This window comes from Sycon ciliatum, chromosome 1, assembly GCF_964019385.1.
Source record: "Sycon ciliatum chromosome 1, ocSycCili1.1, whole genome shotgun sequence".
Lineage (NCBI taxonomy): Eukaryota > Metazoa > Porifera > Calcarea > Leucosolenida > Sycettidae > Sycon > Sycon ciliatum.
Genome location: NC_088643.1, coordinates 10402593 through 10422536, shown reverse-complemented (window position 1 = coordinate 10422536; position 19944 = coordinate 10402593). Strand labels below are relative to the sequence as shown.

Genomic DNA, 19944 nt, shown 5'->3' with positions numbered 1-19944 from the left:
ACGGAAACCACACGGCCCACATACATACTTGCATTTACTTCTGTGACTACTTTCTCTCCCATTTTCCGATCTTCAATCGACTATAACTCTAGATTGCCTTGGAATTTTGGGTTCAAATTTTCACAGGTTGTTTCTCACATCTTCTCGGTTTAGAAAAAACAAGCGTTTTATGCGAAACTCGCGAATTTGGTTTTTCGATTCAAGTCCCTAGTATGAGCCCTGGCACTGCTTTGGGTTCATGAGCTGGATTTCTTCAGCCACGGCTGTAGTCTCTGAATGAAACGAAGCGGCACTACATGTACTAGTACTGCATTTATGCGCACTAGTCTGCACTGTGTTACGCAGCGGTGTGATACAGTGCAGGAAGCACCACCTTGTGTCGAAGCCCGTTGGTCTACATTATACGAGTATGCTGTCACCAGGCAGATGTGCTGTGTGTGTGCCAGTATCAGCTGCAACGCATGCAGCACGTTTCCCAGCTTTCTTTCAATGTGGGTATGGCCATGTGAGTGAGATAAGGATAAGTATGGTGCTTCAAAGTTGGCGTTATCCGGTTCATCTTTGTTACATGTCTAATGCTATTTGGGTATGTGTGTGTGTGTGTGTGTGTGTGTGTGTGTGTGTGTGTGTGTGTGTGTGTGTGCGTGTGCGTGTGTGTGTCTGCCCGTGTGTGTGTCTGCCCGTGTGTGTGTCTGCCCGTGTGTGTGTCTGCCCGTGTGTGTGTCTGCCTGTGTGTGTGTGTGTGTGTCTGCCTCTCTGTGCCTCTCTCTCCCCATCTCTCTCTCTCTCTTTGATGCCCGGCTGTTTCTTTGCCTATCTGTCCGTATGCCATCCGTCTGTCTTGTCACAGTTTCTGTTCCGCATCATCAAACCTAGAGAGGTGTTCTTCATGGCTATCGACGGGGTAGCACCACGTGCCAAGATGAACCAGCAGCGCGGACGTCGCTTTAGGTGAGTTACGGGTGGCAGCGGGTAAAACGGTGTACCGGCATAGTGGTGGCCCGCGCGGATGCGAAGGCTAGCTTGTGTGCTTCTGAACATTCAAATGATGCTGACGTGGATGCTGCAAATAGTATTTATTATTAATTTAATATCAATGGGTAATCTCTTTTGTTCGTTCTTATTGGTTTACACTTCAACTCAGGAGATAGCGTTTAGATATCTTCATACTTTTTCTTCTGGCGACTTTTCTCAGCTGAGATAACGTGTTGAGAAGGCCATCGGTGTGTACTTCAGTGCTCGGCTGTTCAGCTCACTGCCTCGTGCTCTGTGCGTTCGTGCGTGTGATGGTACGTGTGCGTGTGTGTGTGTGTGTGTGTGTGCATGTGTGTGGTGCACTCATATGTACTCATGTGTATGCAAATATGTATGCATTTGTGCGATTGTCAAGGTCCGCTCACGAAGCTGCCACGCTGGAGGAGGAGGCGCGGAAGAAAGGAGAGAAGCTTCCCGATGCTGCCCGGTTCGACTCTAACTGCATCACACCAGGTATGCATATGACGGGACTTGCTGCGTCTCATTTGTTTCGTTTTGTTTTTGCTGACTTCTTCACATGGAGGAGTTGTGATTGTGAGTGAGTGTATGCATGGTATTGTGAGCGGTGTGCTATACACACCTCCTACGTGACACTTGACACAATCATCATCATACTTTACACTATATGCATTAGCACCTGTATTGCTGTACTGGTATTTAGAGGGCTTCTGATTCGTAGATCTGCCCTTCGACTCCGAGTAGCGCAGGACTCCATCCGTGCCGATCCTCAGTCGTGCCCTCTTCCTCAGGATGCACTTAGATTCCTCCTCCAGCGAGCCCACTGAGCCCGGCTCCCTCAGCTCCCTCATCACCGGGCCTAGCGCTGGACACTTGTGCTGTGCTTCGGTCAGTTCCTGGATGGAGAAGAGGGTGGTGAGCTGGTGGATGCCGTCATTCTTACTATCCTCCTGCTGAACGCTTAGGCACTGCATGACTTTTGGTAGTTCGGCGTGCCCAATCCGGGACAAATAATCCGCCATACTCAGTTCGGGTGAAGTTCCTGGCCTGTGGATGGGTCTCATCGGGAACTGTTGTAGATAATCCAGCCACCGTGCACGTCGCCCATGGATCTCATCCATCGCCAGGCTGTTGATCCATTTGAGTGCTGCGTGGTCGGTGATAAGGTCAAATGGCTGGCCGGAGAGATAGACCCTAAACTTCTTGATGGCCAGGATCACTGCCAGCAGCTCACGGTCCGTGACAGGGTAGTTCCTCTCTGCCTGCGTCAATGTGTGGTGGAAGAACGTTACCGGCACTAGATGCTTGCCGTCTCGTCGCTGTGCCAGCATTGCACCGGTACCGACGTCCGATGCATCCGTTACTAGTATGAACGGCCTCTTCATGTCCGGTAACTGCAAAACTGGTGCTGAGGCGACCTGTCGCTTTAGCGTCTCAAATGCTAAACTTGCCTTCTCACTCCATTGAAGCAGCGTGCTGCGAGGACCATTCATCATTTCGTACAGCGGTTTTGCAATAATTCTTTGTTGCCATCTTCAATGCAATGGTCGCCATGCCTGGGATCCAGCGCTGAACGTATGAAAAGGCGCCCATAGCCTTCCGGAGCATAGTAACAGTTGTAGGCTTAGGTGTGCGGAGCAACGACTGAGTCCTGGCCTCGGAGATGCGCATTGTGCCTGCTGCTATTACGTGCCCAAGGAACTCCACCTCCCGCACACCGAAACAGCATTTGTCGGGGTTCAGCAGTACACCAGCCGACCTGAGTTTACTGAGCACCTCCCGCAACCGGCTGTTGTGCTCCGTCCAGCTGCGTCCCCATACCAGCACGTCGTCTAGGTAGCATAGCGCAGCCGTCCAATTGAGTTCGCCCAGAATCGCTGACATCAGACGCTGAAAGGTCGCCGGGGCTCCCGACAGGCCAAACGGGGTGCCCTGACCAGTCCATTCATACTGGCCATCCGGTGTGACGAAGGCAGTCTTGGCCGCATCCTCACGACGCATGGGCATTTGATAGTAGCCGCATTTCAAGTCAGCCGTAGAGAAGAACTGCGCTTCAGTCAACTGATCCACCAAGTCGTCTATCAGAGGCAGTGGGTGATGCTGGGGATGACTGTCTGCGTTTAGCCTCCGGTACTCCATTGCCAGTCTCAGTCGGCCATTCTTGCGCCGAGCAGCCACTATTGGAGCAGCCCATGGCGAAGTAGACTCCCGGATCAGTCCCTGTTGAATGAGGTACTCGACTTCGTCCCGCACCTCCTTCCGTGCGTCCGGTGCCATCCTACGAGGTCTTGACCACTGTGGTGCTGTATCACTCTTGAGGTGTATTTCATGCTGGATGCCAGTTCTTGCCGTCGGTAGCTGATCGCCTTCCGCCCAGAACACATCGCCATACCCGTTGACCAGCTCCTGAATCTCCTGGTTCTTGCTGTCCTGTAGGCTTTCATCCAGCTTGTACCCCGTTACCTGCCGCCTCGGCTCATCACTCTTCGCCGGGTTCTGCAGCGACATTTCGAATTCAGCACGTGCTATTCCCACCACCTTTCCTTTTTGCAGTACTGCTTCACTGTTCCCTGCATTCACCATGCGTACCGTGGCCCCGAATGCCGTGGGACGCAGCACACAGCACATTGCTCTGACTGTGTCGTTATTGCTTGCCATGGTTGGCTCGAGGAGGTATTCCACACTGGGCGACCGACCGCTGAATGTGCATGGGACCAATGCCTCCTCGCCCGGTTTAACCTTGATCGTGTCCTGCACCATGACCCTACACACTCCTGTTGGCCGGTGTGCTCGGTCCAGAGGACGGGAGGAAATACCAGTACAGCAATACAGGTGCTAATGCATATAGTGTAAAGTATGATGGTGATTGTGTCAAGTGTCACGTAGGTGGTGTGTATAGCACACCGCTCACAGTATGAAGCATACGGCCATTTACCCTCCCTCCCCCCCCCCCCCCCAAAAAGGTTACAAAACGATGGATCCTATTCTAGTTGAAGATGTATTGTGTCTATATTATGCAGAGCTCACTTGAGAACTCTGGCAAGGTACGTTCGGGCCTGATTTAAATTTGGCTTTGGACTTGGAGCATTTTATTTTTCATTGCTATCAGGTTCGGCCTCATTTTCTCTGTGCTGCGCTGATGAGTCCACAAAGGACGAAACAGTTCTGTCCGCAGATAGTGTATTATGTCTATGTTTGTGTGTGTTGGGGGGGGGGGGGGGGGGGGCATGTGTCTGACTATGAGCACTGGTTGGGCAGTGGCGTACCTTGCTTGTTGGTGCATAGGGCTTTCTTTTAATGTAGTTCTTAGGGACCAAACCAGCACCAGTCAGACCATTTCTTGTAGTTATATGCTGTCCACTATTCATTTTCTTGGATTGGGGCCTAATGTTGCAGTCAGATTCCTGCCTTAGTAGCGAATTCTGTACCCGGTTGACGACGATCGGGTGTGTAAAACACTGGTAACTGTCCTGGTTGGTGACTTGTTGCTATGCTATGGGTGTCTTCACTGGTCAGTGTCTTGTCTCTGCCTGCTCTCGTTCATTCCAACCAGGAACGCCGTTCATGGTTCGCCTGCAGGACCAGCTGAAGTACTTCATCAGCAAGAAGATCTCCACCGACCGCATCTGGAAGAAAGTCCGCGTCGTCCTGTCCGGACATGAGGTACGTGCGTGTGTACGGCTTTTTTTTTCAGAGAGAGAGATGTACAGTGCTGGATTTCAGTTGCCAGTACTGTACTTCATATATTGTACACATGGGGTCCAGTGGATGTGTTGTCTGTCTCTAGTTTCTCGCTACAACGTACTCATCAGAAGACTACTTCATGCTGTACATGTAGGATATCAGTACAAGTAGTTATTTGCTGCTATCAGTTATACGAATAGGATGATGTCATTGACATGATCTCCACCGTGCCTATGTAGGTCACATGACTATGAGAGGTGGGTTTCTTGACTTTGGTTTTCTCTTTCTAACTGCATTGCGGTCTCCTTGTTCCTTGTTGTCTTGTACACGCACGCACACACACGTGCACGCTTGCTGAGCAGGTGCCAGGAGAGGGCGAACACAAGATCATGGACTTCATCCGGCACGAGAAGTCGCAGCCGGGCTACAATCCCAACACTCGGCACTGCTTGTACGGCCTCGACGCCGACCTGGTCAGTGCAACCATATAGTACTCTGTCACTTGCCAAAGAACGGGGGTGGGGGCAGCCTCCTCCTAGCCTGGACCGTTCTGTTTTTGATGTTCTACAGTCCATGCACACAGTTGAGTCACCGTGTATACATTGGTATTCTGTGCTTGGTGAAATTCTAGCCTGTTCGTTCTTCAGCGCTCTGTTCTTCGGCGCCCAACAGTACTGTGTTAACAGTACTGTTAAGCAGCACAGGACGCTTTGACTGTGGCATGTGTGTGCATGTGCCATTAGCAACTATGGCATGCGTGTGCATGTGTCACTAGCAAGCTAGTGGTGTGATTTGACTTGTCCGTCGTGACCAGAGTGCAAGGACTTGAATGCATTGCTGCTTACTAGTGTCTCTAACCCATACTCTCTGTCTGTGTTGTTGTGTCTGTGTGCGTGTGTGTGTGTGTGTGTGTACGTGTGTGTACGTGTGTACGTGTGTGTGTGTACGCGTGTGTGTGGGGGGGGGGGGGTGCGTGCATGTATGTATGTGTGGGTGTACATGTGCATGTATGTGTGTGTGTGCACGTGTGTGCGGGTGTATGTGCACGTGCATGCCACTGCGTGCCGTACGTATAGATGATGTTGGGCCTGGCGTCACACGAGCCTCACTTTGCCTTGCTGCGTGAAGAGGTGGTGTTTGGGAGGAAAGCACAGCGAAGGTACTAGCATCTGATGCTGGATCCAACTTGACTCTGTTTAGCTCATACAGTAAAACCTGTCAATGCGACCGACCACTCGGATAAGGCGACCACTTGTTCTAGAAGACCACTGTTGCTGTGTGTGATTAGTGCTGATTAATTAAGTTTGCAAATTGTTCTGGCACTCTGTCGAACAGATGTGTTACTAGCATTACTGAAAACCGCCCAATGTTTGCGTCACCAAAGTTTTGCGATCTCTCAGAACCAGCAAGTTCACGATGGCAAATGTTCGCGGAGCACTGTGGCCACACATATACATCCACTGTTGAAGTTTGATTTCACGATGGTTAATATTTGCGTTCTACTCTTCTCGCAAAATTAGCAAACATTAATACGTCGCAAACGTTAGGCAGTTTACAGTATTCTAATGGCAGGCATTGCGTTGTCACTGTTCACGCTGCGTTGTGTCTGTTACACAGGTCCACCACTGCCGAAGAGACCACGTTTCATCTACTGCATCTCTCGTTACTACGCGAGTACTTGTACAACGAGTTTAAGGAGGTTAAGGTGAGTGGATGCGCACGTGCATGCGTGCTGGTCAGTCAGTGCGCTTGCAGCTGTGTGTGTGTGTGTGTGTGTGTGTGTGTGTGTGTGTGTGTGTGTGTATGCATGTGTGTGTGTGTGTCTGTCTGTCTGTCTGTCTGTCTCTACACTCTACGCCCATCACAAAAGTTCTCAGATTTGTTCCATCGTGTTAGCTCTGTTACGACTGAGGTCAGACAGTTCAGACACTCGGTTCTTCTTGTTCTTGTTTGTGCGTGTTCTGTGACCAGGATAAGCTTGACTTTGAGTTTGATCTTGAGCGCATCATTGACGACTGGATTCTGATGGGCTTTCTGGTTGGCAATGACTTCATACCTCACCTGCCTTACATGCACATCAATGAGGTCAGTGGCTGCATGTATTCATGCTTATAGGCTTATTCAGGCCTTCTGACTCCACAATATCTTGCTTGTAGCTGTTAGTGTTTTACTTTTGTTCCACTGGATTTTCGTTTTTTTGGACAAACTGCGGATAACATGTTATAACATGTTATCTCCTGGTCCCTCCTTTTACTTGAGCACTTTTGCAGCATGAACCCCTCCATTTTGGTAAGACAAATTACAACTCACTTCGAAGTAATAAAAAAACCTCTACTGGGTGTACATAACTTCCCAGCGTGTGCAGCTAATGATGCGTACCTGCCACAGTTCGTTTCAGAGCTGCGTCATTTCCCACGAGTGACAGTGTGTCCTATGCATGCGTGTGTTCCTAGGTTTCTTCTGTTGTGGTATTGTGCATCGACGTGTTGGTTTGCTGAACTTTGCTCCATGTTCCGTTTAGTGTGCATTGTGCATCACTGTGTTGGTTCGGTCACGTTCCGTTTCGTGAGCATTTTAAAACATTGTTGTTTTGCTCCATGTTCCTTTTTGTGTGCGCAGGATGCATTGCCAGTCCTGTGGAATATCTACATTGAGATCCTGCCGCAGCTTACTGGTAAGGATGTCATGCGTGCACTGCCGGTACGCGGTGTGCGTCGAGACATTGGTGATTGGCGCTCTCCTGGCGTGTGCTTGTGCTTTATGTGTATTGCGCGTTGAAGCTTCAACACTTCGTCGTGCAACTTGAAGAAGTCAACAAGAAGACATAAATTTTAAAGATCATGTAGATGTTCTCGTATTTGGAGTATAAGTATGTGAGAAGCGGTGGCAAGTTGTTATGGGTGTCTTGGCCTAATGGCAGTACGTATATACTATGCAGGGCATCAGTCAGTACGACAACAGGGGAAATGAATGGTGCTTTCAGTGATCTAACATCTCCCCTGTTCAACTGGACTATGCCTGCCTCTGGGGTAGAGTGTGTAGTCTTGTACTTAGCAGTGCTACAGTGTTTGTCCAGTACTAACATCTCCCCTGTTCAACTGGACTATGCCTGCCTCTGAGGTAGAGTGTGTAGTCTTGTACGTAGCAGTGCTACAGTGTTATGTCCAGTACTGTACTGTGTAGACATTCTGCTTTCTATCGGCTGGGTGTTATGCGACACTTTTTATTTTTAATCTAAGCCTATGGGCTGTGTGTTTTGTTTGTGTGTGTGTATGTGCATGCGCGTATGTGTCCATATTCGTGCGTGTATTTCTGTACGCAGACTACTTGCACTTGAATGGCACCATCAACCTGCACATCTTCAAGACTTTCCTAGAAGCACTATCCAAGGTAGAGCAGTAATGCTGCTGCTGCTGCTGCTGCCATGGGGCTTTGGAGTTTGGTGATTGTAGTATAATACCAGATAGTCCTTTATCGATCTGTTCATCTCTTATCCATTCAGCACTGTCTGTGTGCCTGGCCGACTTGCGTGTCTACGCTTGGATACTCAGTGCACCATTTTCACTGTGACCGATGCTGTGTGTACGTGTGTGTGTGCGTGTGGGTGTGCGCACGCGTGTGTGTATGTGTGTATGTGTGTATGTGTGTGTGTGTGTGGTGTGTGTGTGTGTGTATGTATGTGTGTGTGTGTGTGTGTGTGTGTGTGTGTGTGTGTGTGTGTGTGTGTATGTATGTATACATACGTGTGTGTGTGTGTGTGTGTGTGTGTGTGCGTGTGCGTGTGTGTGCGTGTGTATGTGTGTACTCATGTGTGTTCACATGTGCTCGGGTGTGTATGTACAGTGGCAGTTTGACTATTTTCAGGAGCAGTTGGACGACGACGAGTACTTGAAGCACAAGCAATCCGAGGGCGGATTTAAAAGCAAGCGTGTGGAGGTAGGCTTGCCTCTGAAGAACCCTACCATGTGTGTACTACATGTAGCTAAGGGGTCATCGCAACAGTTATCTTGTCGTCCCTGAAACGAACATCGTTCATTTCGTACTCTGACCCACTCCGAAATGAACTCAGTTTGTTATGTTGGGCGACATGGATCTCATGCATGGACATGTAAATGTACTGTGTCGGTCCACGATTTTGACTCACTCCCCCCGTGAAAGATATTCGTTTCGGGAAAAACAAAAAACTTTTGCGACGCCCCCTAACAATACCGTCTGTGAGTTTTCACTGGCTCTTCACCATAGCATGTACCGACATGAAGTACTGTAAAGTAACGTTTTTAAAACCATCATGGCCCATGCTTGGAGACAGAATTCGACTACTGTAGAAGCACTCTGCGCCTCCTACCCCGACAGTCAGGTAATAAGAGTATTGGTGCAGTAGTGTGTGCCTGTTCTTTCGGTTTATTTTGTGTGTTTGGTCTCTCTCTCTCTCACTCTCTCTCTCACACGCACACACACACACATGCACATGCACATGCACACACACACACACACACACACACTCCCACTCTCTATCTATCTATCTCTCCCTCCCTCCCCCTCCTTGTGCGTCTGTGCACATCCACATTCTGTAGGAGAAGAAAGCCCAACGACGTAAACATCGTGCGCGAGAGGTTGAGCAGTTCTCAGACGAGGAAGCTCCCAGTGGTACAAGTAGGTACAAAGTGTGTTGACTTCTCTGCATATTGTTGGGTGGCTGGTGGACGGGTGGTGGACCGTTTGGACGGGATACGTGCGTGGATATATGGGTGGGATACATCCGTAGATACATGAGTAGATGCGTGCGTGGATGCATGTCTGGATACATGCGTGGAATACATTGGTGGATATATGGGTACCATCATCGTCTACAGTTATTTGTGCCTGTCTGCTACTTGAAGGAAGTATCTGTGTCCGGTATCATGACTGTTGTGCGTTTGTACGTTTGTTCTCTTCCAAACTGTGTAGACTCATCAGCAGCACTGCTTGATGCCGACGCTCTGGATGACTTTGAGCCTGGGGCACCAATTGGTAACAGCGCAGCTCCTACCCAAGACGCTGATGAAACGGCGTCCGATGGCACTGAGGGAGCGGTGGCGGCAGGACCGTCATCTGCTGCCATCGCCGTTTTTGATAAGAAGCGTCGGGACTACTACAGTGAGAAGCTGTATGAATCGGAGCAGGCCATTACAAAGTAAGTGCTGGCACGCCGGCGTGGTGCGTATCTATGGTGTTGCCGCTACTGCCCCTGCTTACACTCCGACTACAATAATTATACTTTCTTGGTCTCTCTCTCTCTCACCCTCTTTCTTTCTTGTGTTATTGTGCTGCATGCATTGTTTCTGTGTCCGAGCGACTGCCTCGTGCCCGCGTGGGTCTGTGTATTCACGCAGGTAGATGTACCTGTGCATATTGACAGTTCACATGTGTACCTGCTCTGCGCGCGTGTGTTTGTGTGCATTTTCACGGCTGTGTGTCTCCTACCTGGCATAGGGAACAACTGCATGAGATGTGTCAGCATTACATTCGCGGCATCCAGTGGATTCTGTTGTACTATTACCATGGCGTGCCCTCGTGGAGTTGGTACTTTCCCTATCACTATTCCCCCTTTCTTCACGATGTTGTGGAGAACGAGATCACCGAGACCGATGTCAGCTTTGAGTTGGGCACTCCGTTCTTGCCATTCCAGCAGTTGCTTGCCGTGCTACCGTCGCTCAGTAAGGAGCTGCTGCCGGAAGCATTCCAGGTACGCTAGCTTCTATTCGTTGCATACGTGTTGATCAGTTGACAGCATGTTACAAGGCAGAGGGCGTGCTGTGTCGAAAACAGTGCTCCTGACTTCAGCCATCATCGGTCACTAGCACTGTTTTCGACACAGTGCGTCCTCCGCCTTGTAACATGCTGTCAATCAATCAACATGTTACTGTAAATATACAAAATTTCGGCGCTGCAAAATTTCGGCACTGCACGATTTTTGACATTTCGTTGGCGATTTATTTTCGGCGTGGGGTAGAGGGCATGGTATAGTGCGACAGATGCTGTGAAAAATTTCATCGGCGTTTTAATTTAGGCGTTTTGGGTCGGTGCCGAATATAGCCAAAATTAAATAGCTGCCGAAAATTTGTATATTTACAGTATTCAACCAAACATGGCTTACCTATACTATTGTTGTGTGGTGTGTGTGTGTGGGGGGGGGGGGGGCATGGGTGCTTGCGTGAGCGTGTGCATGGTACATTGGCTGCACTGTGCAAGTTTATGTCTTCTCCGAGTTCATCCCGAGTGAATTGCACCTCTACTTCGGACAGCTCTGTGTGTGTGTGTGTGTGTGTGTATGTGTGTGTGTATGTGAGGGGAAGGAGGTTGTATAGACTTAGTTTAAAATTATCGACAGTGCCTTGTCTATAATACTGGTTCAACCTGTTCGCTACATGTAGTTTATCTTCTGTGTGTGTGTCTGTGTCTGTGTGTATGCAGTATCTGATGACATCTCCCAGCTCGGAAATCATTGAGTTCTACCCGGTCAAGTTCAAGTCTGATCTCAACGGGAAGAAGCAAGACTGGGAAGCCGTGGTACTTATTCCATTCATTGACCAGGTATGTGATGTAGGCAATCATCATCATCATCATGCTCAACATGGCTGCTAATGCCTACAATTCTGCCGGGTGCCGAGGGGGGGGGGGGGGGGGCAGAGTCGTAGCCTACGCCATTCTGATTTTCCATGTACAGCACTGGCAACTAAATTCCGACCCCTGGTCATTGACCTAATGGATATAAAGGGTAAACAGCAGCATTCGGCCTTGTATAGATTTTTCATCAACCACCACCCCATGACTGTGCGCGCTCCAGCCGACCTCGAGGCCGGCTGGAGAGTGCAGTTATGCCTTATGGTGCGGTGGTTGATGAGAAAAAAAGGCCACTTACCTATGCAATGACACCTGTCTGGAGTCCGGTAAGGATCAGCCATGTGTGTAGGCCACATCGAATTCCTCGGCCTGGCAAGTTGGTGACTGGGCCAGTGGGGCAGCACACGGTTTTAGATCGGGGATGGTGAATGCAACCGTCGCCTTCAGTGATGTTCCCTCCAGGGTTGTTTAGATGTGTGTGTGTGTGTGTGTGTGTGTGTGTGTGTGTGTGTGTGTGCGCGTGTGTGCGCGTGTGTGCGCGCGTGCATGTATGTGCGTTTGCATGCTGTAGGACCGACTTGTTGCCGCAATGTCTTCCCGTGAGGAGCTGCTGGAGTCGGAAGAGAAACGCCGCAATCGCCATGGCAAGTGTTTTGTCTACACGTATGACAAGTCGATCAGCTTCACGTACGCTTCACCTCAGCAGCTGCACCCACCCATCAAGCACTGCACGGCAAAGTTAGTAGTGCTGGTGTACTGCACCTCACCATGTTATGCACTCCTTGCGTTGTGACTTTATTGTAGTCGTGCTCTTGCTTCTGCTCTTGATGCTGCTGATGCTGTTGCTGCTTGCTGCTTGCTCTTGCTGCTGTAGCCGGTACCAGCATGGGCAAGTGTTATGTATGTGTGTGTGGGGGGGGGGGGGGGTATAATGTACATGTTTGCCTTTTGTAGTCAGTGTATGTAGCAGTACCCCACGTGGGTACGATACTGTGCACTTTCTGTTCTGTGCGAGTGCCTGTGTGTCTGCGTATGTGGGTGTCTGGGTGAGTGTGTCTATGTGTGCGTGTGTCCTTTCGTCATGCTCACAACCTTTCTCTCTTTCTTTGTCTTGTCCCAGAGAGGAGAAGTTACCAGCGAATTCCTTTTCCACAGACCCAGATAACCTTATCTTTGGTGAGTCGGACAGAACACTCATTACGACACTGTAATAAATTTATTTTCCCTGGAAGAATGGAACCTGCAGCATTTTAATTTTGGCATTGGCTGATCGGGAAAAGGTATTTGAAGTGGAAACGCCACCCTTGGTGTATGTCTGGTTATCCGGTGGGCTTCTGAATTCTGGACACCGCCGTGAATTGCACTGATCAATGACACATGCGATGCCACCAGTATTGACCATGATACCGGTACATCTGTACGCCGTGCGCTTAGTTATGAGACTTTCCTGCAGTAGATGCAGGTAGGATTTGGTACGTGACCATTATCATCAGCCTCAGACCGCAGTATGTGGCACTCGCTTGCTGTGTGGGTCGAATTTGCGACATTCCCTTGACTTTTGATGGCACGGTTTCTCATTATTCTTCTTTTCTTCTTTATCTCGCTTGCTCTTCTGCGTAGGCTTGTGCGATGGTGTAATGTTGGACGTGGTGTCACCTGGCTTTCCAACTCTGAAGCATCTTCCCCATCGTGTAAGTTACCTCTATTCGGTATCGACCATAATAATCATACCGTCAGAGCCCCCACCCACACACACCACCACCACCACCACCACCACCACCTCCCTTTTATGGTTGTGCTGTGGAGGTGGTGTCCTGTCTGTAGGTCATACAACATGTACTTTGTATACGTATTGCATGGTGTGCACTCAACCTGTGCTCAGTTCACCTGCAAGCGGATTCCAGCTCCACACAAAAAATATGCTAAGTGTGACCTTAGTACACTACATGTACGTAAGGTCTCTCATGCCGTACTGACTTAGTTGCACTCGGCCATGCAAGTTTCAGGTCCCAGGCTGTACAATGCAGTGTGCAGCAATGGGCTTGCTTTGTACTTGGCCTGTGTCGTGCACAAGTCGTGTGCCCCATTGAGTGGTGTTTCACATCAGTTTGTCATGTGACTAAATTTTGTGTAGATAGTGATCATGGCATGGGGACAGTGGAACAACATGGCCACCGACATCATGTGACCCATGGATGCAGTGGTTGAGTGGAGTTGGAACCAACATGGTTGCCCCGCACGGTCATGTGACAGATGAGAAACCGCTCTATTCATGGTTTCTGCATTTCTATGTGCTGTACGGTGTGCTCCTGTTGCAGACGGCGTTGACCAAGGCCGGCGTGCGCATCTTCCAGCAAGCCAGCCGTAACTCTAACATGATTGTTCATCTCTGCATGTCTGATGAAGGAGCGGTGAGTACGCCATGATGATGATGATGACGACGATGATGATGCTGTGCGGCCACCCATTGGTAATGTTTCGTGTGAACCACTCCCATGAGATAAAACACATGACTGTACGATAAAGATGTACAACCCCTCCCCATGTTGCTGCTGCTGTTGGTGATGCTGCTGTTTGTGATGCTGCTGTTTGTGATGCTGCTGTTGGTGCTGCTGCTGTTGGTGCTGCTGCTGTTTGTGATGCTGGTAATGCAGGTAGTGATGCTGGTAGTGATGCTGCTGTTGCTGCTGGTGATGTTGTTACTGCTGTCGTTGCTCCTGCCGCTGCAACTGCTGCTGGTAGTGCTGTTGCTGCAGCATTTGGCTTTTCTTTCTTTTCTCTGCTGGTAGCACTGATGGCCCTTCGGGCATGGCTCCTGGTGGGCTGCTTGATAAAATATGCATGTTCGGTGTGTGTGGGTGTGGGTGTGGGTGTGGGTGTGTGTGTGTGCCTGTGTGTGTATGTGTGTGTGTGTGCCTGTGTGTGTGCCTGTGTGTGTGCCTGTGTGTGTGCCTGTGTGTGTGCCTGTGTGTGTGCCTGTGTAGACCGTGGAGGTTGCCGCCAAGGAGCTGATTGGCAAGAATGTGTTTGTCAACTTTCCATTCCTGGTGGAAGCACAGGTCATCTCTGTCATGTCTGATGCTGAAATGTAAGCTTTCCAATGAAACAATGCCTGCCTTATGCTCAATGCCACTGGTATTGTGCTTTGCACTGATGATAATCCAGAGACGATTTGGGGATTTTGAATACGCACGCACGCACATGCACACACACGTGCATGCACGGACAAACACACGCACACATGTGCCATGATGTTTGACTGCGTTAGAAGCTTGCTCAGGCCATACCAACATAAATTTGATATTAACCCCCACTACTGATAATTCCATGCTCGTGTGGTGCTTGCTATGACAATGACCCTGGCTATACATGTACATGTACCGTATTTTCCAGAGTATGGGGTACGGCTTTTAACGGTGATAGATAGGATACTGCAGTACTGCTCAATGAAATCCAGTCGCGTCACTCAAGTTTGCACCTTGCGTCATTTCGCAGCCCAGTGTTCTCAGGTCTATGGCTGCGCAACGCCCGGCGCGCACTTGAGCGACGCGACTGGATTTCATTGAGCAGTAGTACTGTACTGTAGTAGATGTCTGTATTTCATGGTGAAAAATGGGGTGCAGCTTATACTCCAGTGCGGCTTATACTCCGGAAAATACGGTATGTGTTCATTGTCCTGTTGCAGATGCTCTGAATTGACAGCGGACGGCCAGGCTGTGATCAAGGAGCAGAGCGGCGAAGGAAACTCCAAGTTCTTCCGTGATGTCGACGTCCTGACCGAAGAGTAAGTTTCACTATGCGCCGCTAGTCGCGTCGCTATGGTGATGTGATTAGTATTGTTGGCGGGTCTGTCAAGTGTCATGTGACTGCGGAGTAGTGTGCGGTCCCTTTGCGGTCCGCGGTCCCTTTGTAATCTGACACCACTTGTACAGTGGAAATTCTGCTGGATTTAAAAACCTGATTAATTGTTGCAGTGGGCATGAATAGGTCATTTTGGCTTCTTTTAAAAAATTGTGCTGGTCCATTGAGGGTGCTGGTTTATAGTAAAGTGCTGGATTAAGAGGGACGACTGTACCAGTATGAAGCGAGCGTGTTGCTGAACCTTTGAGCGAACCATGCCACTATCGAGTGAGCTAATCAGTACACTTGCAGAATGCCGACGCGTACCGATAATACCAACTACGGTGTTCGTAGCTCGGCTGATAGTCTGCTTGCTTCGGATCACAGCCGTACCGTTCCCAACCCACAGGAACACAAAGGACAAGTACTAGTTTACTCGTATGTTGCAAACGTGAGTGGGAATACATGTACATAAATTGATATCAGTGTAAATTGGGAAAGACGATCACTGCATGTGGAAAAAAGCAGCTAAATCAGCATGCAGCTACCCTTCAAGATCCTGCGTAAAGATGGCGACCACATCGTTCATCGACGTGGAAATCTGCAAAACGAACTAATGCAGCGACTGAAGAAAGAAAACAGAGAAGACGAAACAGCAAGGAAAGCGGACCGATGGCTTGATCAGCGGGGATCCACGCGAAAGCATTTGACCAATGGACGCAGAAACCGCCTTGGCGCAAGAACTGGTCCACACATCAGGATGGGTGTCTGGAAGGTGCATCATCTGCATCCAATAGAATGACACTTGAAGCAGGTGTGATTCTGCCTATCGTGCATGAAGCACCAAGGAAGCACTTCCAACTTGGGACGACCCTGGTGCCACCGTACATGATATCTTGGGCAATGGAGCAAATGTAACGGTTAGAGAGAGTGGCCGGTGATGATAGTTCCTGTGCGAGCTGGGATAATGCAGCCTCTCTCTCTCGTACATAATTCAAATAACAGTATTTATGGTTAAACACTTCACGTGTTAACAGTCTTCTTGTTCCACTGGTGGCATTCGGAATTTTCTCGTCATTCCGGATGGCTGTAGCCCTCCGAATTCTAGCCTCAGCCTCCTCCGTCTGGAGCTGTGATGTCGTCTCTTGCAAGTGCTCTTATGCACCTTCTTCGACAAGCTACCACAACAGAATGCAATTCTCACGTCCCGGTTCGATCAAGGGAGCTTGAACAGATGCGCAAGGCTAGTACAAATCGCCCACTTGCTTTTGCCTGTTCTGCCTGTCCTGTTTCTTGAGATCCTTCAGCAGAGAGAGGACTTTATCTTTGCAAAGACGAGCAGTGAAACTTCTCCCACAGGTTGGGCTCAACAGGTTTCTGGACATGCAGCAGCGGATCCAGCGATCTCTACAGGGGGGGGGGGGTTCCAGTTTAGTCAAAACTGAATACAAGTAGCTGATACATGTTCATGCATATGGTTACCAGTAGTACATTTACGAAATTTAGGGGGTTCCGGGGAACCCGGGAACCCCTCCTGGATCCGCCCCTGATACCCCCCGCTGGCTCTAGAAACTTGGCACACTTTCGAGGAGAAAGGAAATAATTGAAAGCACTTTCTGCTAGCCATGCAAGGAAATTGAAGGAATCTTCGAAATATTCTAGAATACCGACATCAGAAAGAGTATTCGAAAGCAGGCAGTAAACATTCGAATATTCGAAGAAGAAAATCGTACTTGATGGTTGTGTTATTCTGCTTCAACTTTGAACTCCTAAGCAATGTTGGCGATGATAGTATTTTTGAGCTGGTTTTCCCTGGTGAGTATCTCATGAAAGTCACCTCGGAAACTTCATTGTGTTATAGTGGTTGCTACGCTCGATGTCCGCCTAACAAAGTATTGCTTTTCATCGCACTAATACAGTTTTAGTTTCCTTCTCTGTGGATACATCATCATGTCTTTGTGTGTGTGTGTGTGTGTGTGTGTGTGTGTGTGTGTGTGTGTGTGTGTGTGTGTGTGTGTGTGTGTGTGTGTGTGTGTGTGTGTGTGTGTGTGTGTGTGTGTGTGTGTGTGTGTGTGTGTGTGTGTGTGTGTGTGTGTGTGTGTGTGTGTGTGTGTGTGTGTGTGTGTGTGTGTGTGTTGTGGTCTATTTTATCCCTCGTTCAGGTACTCATCTCGTAAAGGCTTGGAAGTAGGCGTCACTGATGTGTTGCTCTGTGTGAACGTTTGTGAAGGAGAACGGTGGGTAGATGCTCTCCTCTCTCTCTCTCTCTCCCTCTCTCTCTCCCTCTCTCTCTCTCCCTCTCTCTCCCTCTCTCTCTCTCTCTCTCTCTCTCTCTCTCTCTCTCTCTCTCTCTTAATTCTGCTTCCTATTTGTGTGGGTCTGTGGGTCTGTGATTCTCATAAGGATAGTTGCTGATTGGATAATATTACCAAGGGCTGACCAAGTGATTTGTTTTGTGTTTGTGGGCGCATGTGTGTATGCATGTGTGTATGCATGGATGTGTGTATGTTTGGTGGAGTGCAGATTCGTTTGTGACAGCAAGACTGGTAAGATTAGCCTGGAGAAGCAATGGTCGAAGCATCCATCACCCATCTGTTATCAAACCATCGTGAAGGTAAGATCACATTCTCAGCCACGCGCATAGTGTATGGTGCATGCAGGATCCACCATCAGAATCTGATAATGGATCCCTGTTTCGAAGTACAAATGTTGACTTGGACCAGCGGTGTCCAGTATGTAGTGAGTGCCATGAAATAGGCAAGCAGTCCAAGATCGACAGCTCATGCTTCGGTGCAGTCTTAGCAGCAGGGTCAAGTAAAGACTTTCATGTATGGCTCACTGTGATGTGATGGCCTCGAAAACGTTCAAGGAATATGGATGTGCATGACATGTATTCTTTGCTTATTGTGTTCGTACTGAGTGCGCAGCTCACTCTATCCATTCCGTTAATATCATTCCTATCTCCATGGAAACTTTTGAATATTTTTCTTATTACTGTTGGCAATTGCTTTGACGGGTGTTCAGGATATTCCAACGTTGCGTCAAGCCCGTGCAGCAGCCAGTGCTGCTAATGCGATCACCACTGAGGATATTGAGGAAGTGGATTCCGCTGGCGGTAGTGTCGCGGCTGCATCCGACGACGGCGTTCTGTTGCCCACGTTGAACGAGCTGTTCCCCATGGGTGCCAAGTGCTTTGTGCTGTCTGGTCGCTACTACGGAGCAGCCGGAAAGGTTAGTGTGCTCTGTGTGTGCGTGTGTGTGTGGGGGGGGGGGGGGGGGTGGACGTATCTCCTTTTGCATCTGCCAATATACACATACATACACACACATCTGCGAACATGCATGGATGTCTTTGCTGCTTCAGCGCTCTTTACTGTTCTTGACTTACTCAGGTGTCTTGCCCTATGCTCACACCACATTTATTTCATTAGCCTTCACTTTTGACTGGACGAGAGTGAAAAGATTAATTTAGTCTGAATGCTTAGGCTGTTGGACATCATCAGAGAATTCGTGTGTGTGTGTGTGTGTGTGTGTGTGTGTGTGTGTGTGTGTGTGTGTGTGTGTGTGTGTGTGTGTGTGTGTGTGTGTGTGTGTGTGTGTGATACCCATTTCCTGTGGAGTCCGCGTTGACAAGCATCTCAGCATTGACAGAAGACCGAGAGGGCAGTAGCATTGCCCCAAAAAACGACTCTGGTGTCGGAGTGACCATACCCTTGTTGCCCGGAATCGGCGTCGCAACACCTTGGGAAGGTGCGGCCGAGTCCTTGACTGGCGGTATGGAGGTGGCAGAAGGTGGCTGGGTTATCGGACCAGCATTATTCACAATTCCGCTATTGGACCTTTGAAGCGAAGTGTCTATCTTCATATTGGATAGATTAAACAGTACCTGAATAGCGAAGTAAAAACGAACTTCTTCAACAACAGCTTTAGTCTGACTCCAAGACCTCTTGGAAAGAAGTGCATGAGTGCTGCAAAAAAAAGAACTTCTAAATACGCGGGTCTAGAAGGGTCTACCCAATTCAGTGAATTGAAATCCGCATCGCGTAAGACCTATGCACGACGGGACGCCTAGAAAGGTTGCTGGCTGGTCATTAAACACATCTAGCATGTACTGGCTGGCAAAAAAATTCTATTTTTTTACTTACTACAGTCCATGCACAGTTGAGTGAAAACCCAGCAGACTAGTGGAGGTATATACGACACAAGAGCAGTTACGTGTGCAATGCACGGCCACCAACAAGTCCTATTGCCTACTGTTGCCAACCTCACCAGGCCACAGTAGCCGGTACGTTACGAATCATGACGAATACAATGCTGGTACTTCAACACCATGTACTACGAAAGTAACGATTAGTAACGGACTATTGTGCTGATCAGCTGGAGACCTGGTTCTAAAGACCACCTGGCTTTATTGACCGCTTTCCAGCTTGAGACCGGGACGAACACGAAGTACACGACTGGATGTTGCGCCGTGGCAGGATAGCCGGGTATCCAGGTTGGCCGGGAGGGTGGCAGGGGCCACAGCAGCTCCGAGGCGGATCCAGGGTCGAGTGGTGGTGAGGCTCAAGTTTTACGTCAGCAGCCGGCGATTGACGGCATCCCGAGGAGTGGGGCGAGCAGGAACTGCCGTGAGACCTCATAGATGGCAGGCATTGGGAAAACTTCGCAGAGCGCAGCGTCTGGGGTCACTAATTTATCAGGGTTTTAAACTGGGCCCTAGACGACGGCTACAATGGCCAACCGGACAACAAAGAAGTAGTTGAGGCCAAAGAGAACGATTTTGTTTCTTGCGCATACTTAGTATGTAGTGTGACGTCGTAGTCG

At 49.2% G+C, this 19944-nt stretch overlaps 1 protein-coding gene across 3 annotated transcripts in view; it reads left to right on the top strand.

Moving 5' to 3' along the window:
• The window catches only part of LOC135812878 (5'-3' exoribonuclease 1-like), a 44507-nt gene that overhangs the window by 1276 nt on the left and 23287 nt on the right, over positions 1-19944 (top strand). For all 3 annotated transcript variants that reach the window (XM_065326102.1, XM_065326107.1, XM_065326097.1), the window contains exons 3-25: positions 851-951; positions 1391-1488; positions 4547-4656; positions 5040-5150; positions 5754-5836; positions 6295-6382; positions 6649-6762; positions 7297-7351; positions 8000-8067; positions 8521-8613; positions 9252-9330; positions 9625-9850; positions 10150-10402; positions 11131-11250; positions 11852-12018; positions 12401-12456; positions 12901-12971; positions 13599-13691; positions 14265-14368; positions 14966-15064; positions 17283-17357; positions 17644-17734; positions 18145-18351. In XM_065326102.1, coding sequence (XP_065182174.1) covers positions 851-951; positions 1391-1488; positions 4547-4656; positions 5040-5150; positions 5754-5836; positions 6295-6382; positions 6649-6762; positions 7297-7351; positions 8000-8067; positions 8521-8613; positions 9252-9330; positions 9625-9850; positions 10150-10402; positions 11131-11250; positions 11852-12018; positions 12401-12456; positions 12901-12971; positions 13599-13691; positions 14265-14368; positions 14966-15064; positions 17283-17357; positions 17644-17734; positions 18145-18351 — 2562 coding nt within the window. The remainder of the gene's footprint in view (positions 1-850; positions 952-1390; positions 1489-4546; positions 4657-5039; positions 5151-5753; positions 5837-6294; positions 6383-6648; positions 6763-7296; positions 7352-7999; positions 8068-8520; positions 8614-9251; positions 9331-9624; positions 9851-10149; positions 10403-11130; positions 11251-11851; positions 12019-12400; positions 12457-12900; positions 12972-13598; positions 13692-14264; positions 14369-14965; positions 15065-17282; positions 17358-17643; positions 17735-18144; positions 18352-19944) is intronic.